This window comes from Pelmatolapia mariae, linkage group LG9 (genome assembly GCF_036321145.2).
Source record: "Pelmatolapia mariae isolate MD_Pm_ZW linkage group LG9, Pm_UMD_F_2, whole genome shotgun sequence".
Lineage (NCBI taxonomy): Eukaryota > Metazoa > Chordata > Actinopteri > Cichliformes > Cichlidae > Pelmatolapia > Pelmatolapia mariae.
The window spans coordinates 1,284,945-1,293,206 of NC_086235.1; the positions used below are offsets into that span (position 1 = coordinate 1,284,945).

Consider the following 8,262-nt stretch of genomic DNA (forward strand, 5'->3'; position numbering starts at 1 on the left):
GACTTCACTGAACCACCAAGTGAAACGTGGAGGAGGACGACTGTGGGTGAATGTGAGCTGAGTGGGAGACAAGCCGAGGGAAACCTGACCGGGTGGAGCTGCAGAACAAAACAGGGAAACAGAACGAGGAAGGGAGGAGACGAGGAAGGGAGGAGACGAGCGGATGCTGAGAGTGCAGACTGGCAGCTGGTTTTCCACCCGTCTTGTATTTCATGTGAAGGATGTGTCCAAACCCTCAGCAGGCCACACACCGGCCACTCCACGAGCACCAACCTGTCTGCAGGAAGATTTAAAGGATCTGAGGTGCACATGATCAGATCCTGATGGAGTAAATGTTCCCAAACTGTGATCTCACACGAGCGTCCTCCTAGAATGAAAATGCTGTAAGCAGGATTACATCACTTCCTGTGAAGACGCGCTGTGATAAATCTGAGCAGCTGTATTCAATCAGCAGTTTGAGAAGCTCATTAAATCGAGTTTGACCAACTTTAGTTTAATAAATCTGACAAAAGATTAAAAATTAACATCTTTCCTGTGTTTTTACTCTCACTGACTTTAACCTGCAGGCTCCAGCACTTCATTAATGAAGACTTCAGTGACCACTCTTCTTCTTTAGCTTAAGGGTTAGACACCTCACTAGCACGAGGCCTTTAACACACCGTGGACACTCTGTTAGTACACTGACCTCACAGCAGCCGTGTTTTTGGTCACATGACGTCATTAAAAAGGCTCCAACAGCACAAACACGTGCAGAGGTCCAGTTCAGGTGAAGCCAGCAGACAGCTAGCAGCTACAGCCACCTGTGTCACCATCCACCTGTCACTCACAGAGGCCACGCCCCTAATAATCTTTCAAATCTCTGATTTCTAACAGCGTCTCATCTAAAACCAGCCCGATTCTGTCTGATGTTTAACTCCTGCTGCTTCTCATCAGCGGATGCAGTGTCCAGTTTATTAGGTACAGCTGCTAAACTCTTCATTAAACTCACAGTCCAGCTGTTCTGACATTTACATTACATAAAATGATAAAACAGAATCAGAGTTAATAGGCGGGGTTTAACCTGCATGTTAGCCGTCACTGACAGGATGGCAGAGCAGACAGGAAATGACCGGGTGGGTCGTTCGTCTTCACCATCCCGCCTCCATTTGATCTGAACCACAGGAGCGTGTCATGGGTCAAAGTCTGGGCTCATGTTTCTCATTTAGGAATATCTGTACGAGTCTGGCTTCATGGCTGCTGCTCAGACAGCGCCCTCTGTCGGCAGTTAGAAGTACAGAGTCGGTGGGGGCTGTGCTTCATCTATACGAGTCAAAATGATGAAGACTCGTCCTGAACGAGTGAAAGCAGGAGGATCATGTTAGTTGGAGTTCAGGTTTCCGGGCCACAGGAGTCCTGTGTTGGCCAAACGTTGTCCCAGCGTTATTATAAAACCTCTGGCAGAACAGCTGGATGAACTCCGGTGTACACAGGTGCTCACAGACACAAACTACACCTTTCTTGGCTTCTACCTCAAAGCACACTGTGTGCTGCACAACATTCAATATTTAGTATTTACTGTTATTGACATTTATTTAGGTTATTGCAATGACGTTGTTTTTATTCTGTTGCTCTTTTTTCCTCTACAGGTGATTTTTTTTCTTCTTTTTTTAGTGTCCTCTCTCACTCTCCCTCTTCCTGTTTTTCTTCCCCTCCCTCTCTTTTTTCTCCCCGTCCTATCCCCCACTCAAGTCTGTCCCGTCTATGATAACTTGAAATGAAATAAAATAAATAAATAATAAAGGTCAATCAAATGGACCAATACGGCAAGGCCGTGATGACCCACTGGGTAAAGTAAATCCGTTGGGCATCTTTGTCGGCCTTCACACATCAACTCTGACGGCTAGTTTGATTTAAAGAATGAGGGTGATGAAAATGATAGCTGTCAGACAGATTTTATATTTTTGTAGGAGATTATAAAGTGTCCTTTCTAAACACCCACAAACACAGACTGAATATTTACAGAGAAGACGACCTCATCGAGTGATTATGACTTTATTGGACAAACAGACGTGGGAGAACGCTGAGCAGCAGTTACAGAGTGTTTAAGGCACTTTAACAGCAGTGAGCACACTAAAGCATCACGGTGTAAAAACTGAAGCTGGTCCATCAGCTCAGACTCACACTGACTCCTCCTGAAACATCAGCTGAGGACAGAAGCTCTGTGAGCTTTAAGCCTGCGTTTCATTCACTGATATGAGACCTGCCGCCACAGCCTCAGAGCCTCTGCACCTCCCTACCCCGCCCACCAGGTGGCGCTCACACTACAGAGAATCACCTGTGAACTGTTTTCTGTCTGTGGCGCCTCAACCTGAGCTGTGATTGGTCACGAAACATCCTACAGTCTGCTCTAAGTTACTCTACAACATTTACAATTAATAACCATCATCTTCATCATGCACGCCTCCTCTTCCTCAGAGTTTGGCCTTGGCCTGGAAGAAGCTCATGACGGCGTTGAAACACTCGTCTGACGTCCAGCGCTCCGTCAGGCGCTCCACCTCGGCGTCGTTCACGGCGTGCAGCCGCTCCTTCTCCACCGAGCGGATCAGCTGTTTGGACAGAGCCAGAGACTGAAAGAGGGGCGGAGACAGAGAGGTCAGAGGTCAGATTAAGCTGATTCAGGGCCTGGACTCGTTTCCCTGCAGACACAGCCGTCAGCATCACTCTGAAGTAAATTTACTCAACATAAGAAAATCCTTTTGTGCCCAGGACGAAGTCCTTTATACACAGAGACCAGTTTCTGGGTCACCTCAGAGCTAACTGCTAACAGGACAGTAAGTACTGTAAAGCAGTAGAGTACTCGAGTAAGTCTGTGTGTGATTACGTTGCGGGGCAGCTTGGCGTAGGCCTTCAGCCGAGTCCAGACCTCCGACTGGAAGCTGCTGTCGGGGAAAACCTCGGTGACCAGGCCGAGCTCGCAGGCCTGAACCGCCGTCAGCTTCTTGTTGAACAGCAGCATCTCGCTGGCCTGAAGACAGAAGGAGACAGAGAGAGAGAGGTCATGTCCTCTGTCTGTGTCCAACCAGCAGACACTCACGTCACATCAGTGTTACCATGGTTACAGCCGTTTTACTAACTGTGATGGTTTTAGGTCCAAAGATTTAAATGCTGTAAAATGTAACTAAAAATGAGGCAGCTTGAAATCAAAGAGATGAAATCAGTGTTTTCCTTTCATGTCATCCACAGAGGAACACTTTCACTGTATGACCTCACACACATACACAGAAGGAAACATGTCATCAGTCCTAACAGCTGCCTGCAGTGTACACGGGTTACCAGCAGGGGGCAGACCTGTGAGTGTGTGTGTGTGTGTGGCAAAGTGTTTCTGAGCAGAGTACCAGGGGCATGTAGAAACATTGTCGTACCATATGCACGAGGAGTGTGTGTGGGTGTGTGTGTGTGTGTGTACCTTAGCAGCACCCATGAGTTTAGGGAAGATGTAGGAGGAGCATCCCTCGGCGCTCTGACCCAGCTGACTGAACGGAGTGTGGAAGGTGGCCTGAGACACACAGAGGCACAGCGTCATCACCTGGAGCAGGTCGCTGTGTGTCATGTGACCTGAAAAGGTGTCTTTCATGGAAACTGGACGTTAAATTGTTCATTAATAATAACAATGAAGCTCTGCATAAACACCCAGCATCATATAAATGAGGATAACACAGGCCTGCAAACTGCATTTGACTGCTTCTTATTTTTACTCACTGAAACCGGGAAAAACATTAAATAAAATTCCATCTCGTCAGGTTTTCTTGTAACTCTTTTTAGTTTAATTACGTGTCGTTTCCCTTTTTAAACTGAAATCTGGGGTCCTATACCTGAGTCAAGAAACATATCAATGATATCCTGATGCATGCTCAATCATCCCGGTAAGTAAATCTCCAAAAGTTGATTCCGTTCATCTGGACGTTTTCAGAAACGTTTCGTCATCATCCAGCTGACGTCTTCAGTCTCAGCTGACTGCAGGTTTCCAGCCCACTGAGTGAACAATGGGCTGGGGGGGTCAGTTCACTGATCATGGACACCTGCATCCACATGAACAGACTCCAGAGAAATACAAATAGAAAATGTGAGGAATTGTGGGAGTCAGTAGGAGGGAGGAGGGTACGGTGGGTTTGGTGGTGTGAGGAGCTCAGATGATCGAGTCCCAGCAGGTTTATTTTGTTCATAGTGAAAGATCAGGAGTCTCACAACAGTTATGCATAGTTAATGTAACAAAATATTCATTTTTTCATGGCTGTTGTTAAAACATCAACTCATGTTTTAGCAAAAACACTGTGGGTGATGGAGGGAGATGGTGTTTTGCAGAGCTGTGTTATCGTGCACTGATAATCACGCTACGCTGCAGTCACAGAATAAACAAGCAGAGCAGGTCCAGCTGTGACGTGATCACAGAGGCAAGATCATCATCCAGGTAAGGAAACACCTGAGTCTGCACTCAAACATCCTGAGCCTACGAGTCACAAAGGTTTCATCATCATCATCATCATGTGACGACTTCTGTGTGTGTGTGTGTGTGTGTGTGTGTGTGTGCGCACCCTCTCTGTCGCGTAGACCAGGTCAAAGAGGCCCAGCACAGTGACAGACACGCCCACAGCCGGTCCGTTCACCACGGCAACCAGCGGCTTGGGGAAGTCTATGTAAGCGTTCACGTACTTCCTGCAGAGAGACAGAGGAGAGCGCAGGGTTTCAGGTTTGGCACCAAATCAAACATCCTGACTGTGCAGGAATGATTCAGGGTGGGCTGATCTCTCCTTCAGGTCAGTTTGAGGTTCAGAGGTCAACAAGGAGACGACCTTTAAGGACCTCACATGATGCAGATGACAGCATGCATGCAGAGCCACTGTGACCCACGCTGTACTTAAAGACATGAATATTTTGGTACTTTTACTCGAGTACAGTGGGTTTCCTGCTGCTTCCATCATGAACAGTCACCTGAGCAGATCTGCACCACGTCTGGCCATCTCCTCCACCCCGTTCTCCGGGATCTTGGTGAAGTTGGTGAGGTCGTTTCCACTGCAGTAGAAATCGCCGGCGCCTGAAACGTGAGAACGAAGAGAACACGTGTTCACTTCAACACAAGACTGAAGGTTTCAGTCAGGAGTCGGAGTTTAGTCCCAGCGAGGACGCACCACCGCGTTTCCTCAGACTCATTCTCACCACGAACAGCAACAATTCATTCATGATGTTCAGTAACAGAAACATCTGCAGGCCTGATGATGAACCAGAAACATTCACACAGCAGCACAACTTTATTCATTTGACTCTTCTTCCTGTCAGCGGCTCGTTCTGGAAGCTCACAGGACCTGACACACAGCCCCGTGTGTGTGTGTGTGTGTGTACCTGTAACGACGGTGATGACAGAGTCGTCCGTGGCCGCCTGCTCCAGAGCGGCGATGATCTCCTTGTACATCTGACAGGAAACACAAATATAAGAAGAAAAGCAGTTTACATGTTTTAGTTTCAGAGTAGAGCTTCGGTCTGAAGCGTGGCTGACCTCGGTCGTGATGGCGTTCTTCTTGGCCGGTCGGTTCAGTTTGATGGTGGTGATGTCATCCTCCTTGGTGACCAACAGCGTCTCGTAGGTCGCACCGCTCCCAGCTGGCTGTGCGCTCACCTGGGCGGAGCTTCCAGTCTCTGCCTCCACCAGGGAGCCAATCAGGTCGCAGTACTTCTGTCGGGCTTCATCCTAACAGATTCAAACCAAAGAGGAAAGAACACAGCAGAGCGGCCTGTTAGCATCAAGAAGCTAAAGGAGGAGCAGGTCTGTGAGCTCCGAGCGCAGCGACGCTCTTTCATTCAGGAAAAACTTGAACCTGTCTGCAGCCGTTAACCTGAAGTCCCGAGACAATAAAAGACTTCCTACAGACAGCTGAGCAACGACCCTTCATCATTTATCTCCCTGCTGTGTTTGTACCTGTGAGATGGAGCCCAGAGACTTCCACGCGTCCCACTTGGCCTTGTTGACAAAGTCCAGCATGCCGGGTTTGGGAGCGTTGCAGGGACCCTGGGTGGCCTGAGCGAGGAGGAAAAGGAGGAAGAGGAGCAGGTGAACTTAAACTGAAGTCCTTCATGAACCCACACACCGGGACTTTTACACCGGGGCAGAGTTTTGAGCATCTCTGTCACACGTGTCGAGCTCAGCTTCACGTTAGCGCTCCGAGGAGACAAAGCTGCTGTTAGCAGACCACGCATGACTCCAGCCAATGACAGGAGATCAGCACGCTCCCACATCTGAACGCTGAGCACAGTTTTACTCACATCTTCAACCGAGATGACCGACCGCTGAAGAACGAGCAGAAACAGAAGCAGCTGCTGACCCCACAGCTGACCCCACAGCTGACCCCACAGCTGGCCCCACAGCTAACGTAAGACTCTGGCAGGTGGCAGCAGTGAAGCTCAGTAACGAGATGGAGCGACTTATATTTTCCTTCACTACCAAATCTAATCAGTCCCACAGTAACACCAATTAAATTAGTTTTTTACACTGAGGTTACTGAAAATTAGACACAGTTTTATGAAGTTTTCATAAGTATCATTTTTTAAAGCTTTTTTTTAAAGGAGGACATGATTTTTTTTGTTTTAAAAAAGGTTTGACAAATCTGGATTAACCATTTTAAAACCTGCTTTGAAAAGCTCCACGTGAGAATTTTCCAGAACACCAAATGTCTGAATGTGGAACATGTGGAACGTGTGGAACGTGTGGAACATGTGGGGAACTGGCACCTGTTTGAAGAGAGCATAGATCTTCAGTTTGACCTCGTTGCCCGGGTCGTTCTTCAGCGTCGACAGTTTGCTCTTCGCCTGCTCAAACTGCTCCACCGTCACACCTGAAAACACGCAATGACATCATCACCAAGAATCCCCGATCATCATCATCATCATCATCAGTACATGTGCTGTTTGAGCTCCTCAGGGCCTCTGAGATTAACGTGGAGAACTTACTGTGAGATTATAAAATCCCAGCAGAAATAAACATGATACAAACCTGCGCTGGGCTCTGTCCTCTCCGTCCCCATAATAACACCTGTTTATAACTCACTGTGCTTTGAAGGCTCTCCTGCTGCTGTGAACATCATGGAGGATGATGATGATGATGATGATGATACTCACCCATCATGGGAGACGCTGTGGTGTGAAACTTCAGGCTGGGAATGTTGGATCGGACTGAGCTGGAAACAGAAGCACACACAGTGTTTACAATCATGACTAACCTGACTCACACTTTCACTACAGCTTCACCCAAACAGGCGCAGCTCAGTGATGAAGACTATTGCTGTGGCTTCTTCGTCATTTAAGAGCAGAACCTCCATCTTCAGAGTGAATATGAGCTATAACATGCTAGCCCACCTGTCTGCTCACCTGTGACCCGCTCACTGAATGAACAGAGGATGAAGCTGAGCCTCATCTTCACGTCATGTCTGAATGTGGAGCAAAGGTCGCGGCTAGCTGCAGCCATGCTAGCTGCAGCCATGCTAGCTGCTTATATAACAGCTGATATTTCTCCGCTTCGAGCGCGAGCAGCGCACCTGTCAGCCTCAGCCCGTCTCTGTGTGACACCTGAGTCTGACAGGTGTAGTTAGCTGTCAGGTAACCACAGACCCGCCGACACTCAGTGCTAACAGCCATGCTAACTGTTAGCTAGCTGTTAGGAGGTGGCTGTAGCTCAGGAGGTAGAGCAGGTCACCTACTGATCGGAAGGTCGGTGGTTCGATCCCTGGCTCCTCCAGTCTGCATGTCAAGTATCCTTGGGCAAGATACTAACCCCAACTTGCTCTCCGATGCATCCATCGGAGTATGAATGTGTATGAATGTCGTTAGAAAGCACTAAGTGTAGATAAAGTGCTTGTGAGAATGGGTGTGATTGGGTGAATGAGGCATGTTGTATAGAGCGCTTTGAGTACTCCGTGAGAGTAGAAAAGCGCTCTATAAGAATCAGTCCATTTAACTTCCTACAGACTTTTCTAACTACAGTTAGCATCTAAACTTCTGGTTCCGCCTCAAACACCCCGCACCGGCGGGCCTCCCCGGTCATACCTTGTTAATGTGACACGGCGCCAGACAGCGGAGCACCTCAGGGCGACGCCGGCCATTAAAGCGCAGATCCGGGGGTCCAAGGTTCGGGAGGACGGGCTAAGGCGGTGAAAGGTTAACTAGCGTCGCCACAGTGGAGCTAATCAGCGGCTAACATGTTTACATCGCTGCTCCCGCCCACGCCGTCATCTCCTG

At 48.4% G+C, this 8,262-nt stretch overlaps 1 protein-coding gene across 1 annotated transcript; it reads right to left on the reverse strand.

Annotated features, from left to right (window-relative positions):
- Positions 1–2,015: 2,015 nt before the first annotated feature.
- On the reverse strand, positions 2,016–8,262 carry eci2 (enoyl-CoA delta isomerase 2). The gene is made up of 11 exons (XM_063484141.1): positions 8,071–8,262; positions 7,147–7,205; positions 6,760–6,863; positions 5,951–6,049; positions 5,531–5,722; positions 5,377–5,446; positions 4,969–5,071; positions 4,572–4,692; positions 3,446–3,535; positions 2,861–3,004; positions 2,016–2,606 (listed from the first exon to the last, which is right to left on the reverse strand). The coding sequence occupies exons 1-11, from the start codon at positions 8,124–8,126 to the stop codon at positions 2,451–2,453; spliced, it is 1,194 nt and encodes a 397-aa protein (XP_063340211.1). The 5' UTR covers positions 8,127–8,262; the 3' UTR covers positions 2,016–2,450.

Coding starts and splice junctions, on each gene's coding strand:
- eci2 (XM_063484141.1), bottom strand. CDS start 8,126: ATGGCCGGCGTCGCCCTGAGGTGCTCCGCTGTCTGGCGCCGTGTCACA. Junction 4,693..4,968: donor CGTGGTGCAGATCTGCTCAG/GTGACTGTTCAT, acceptor GTCTCTCTGCAG/GAAGTACGTGAACGCTTACA. Junction 3,536..4,571: donor TGGTCTACGCGACAGAGAGG/GTGCGCACACAC, acceptor TGTGTGTCTCAG/GCCACCTTCCACACTCCGTT.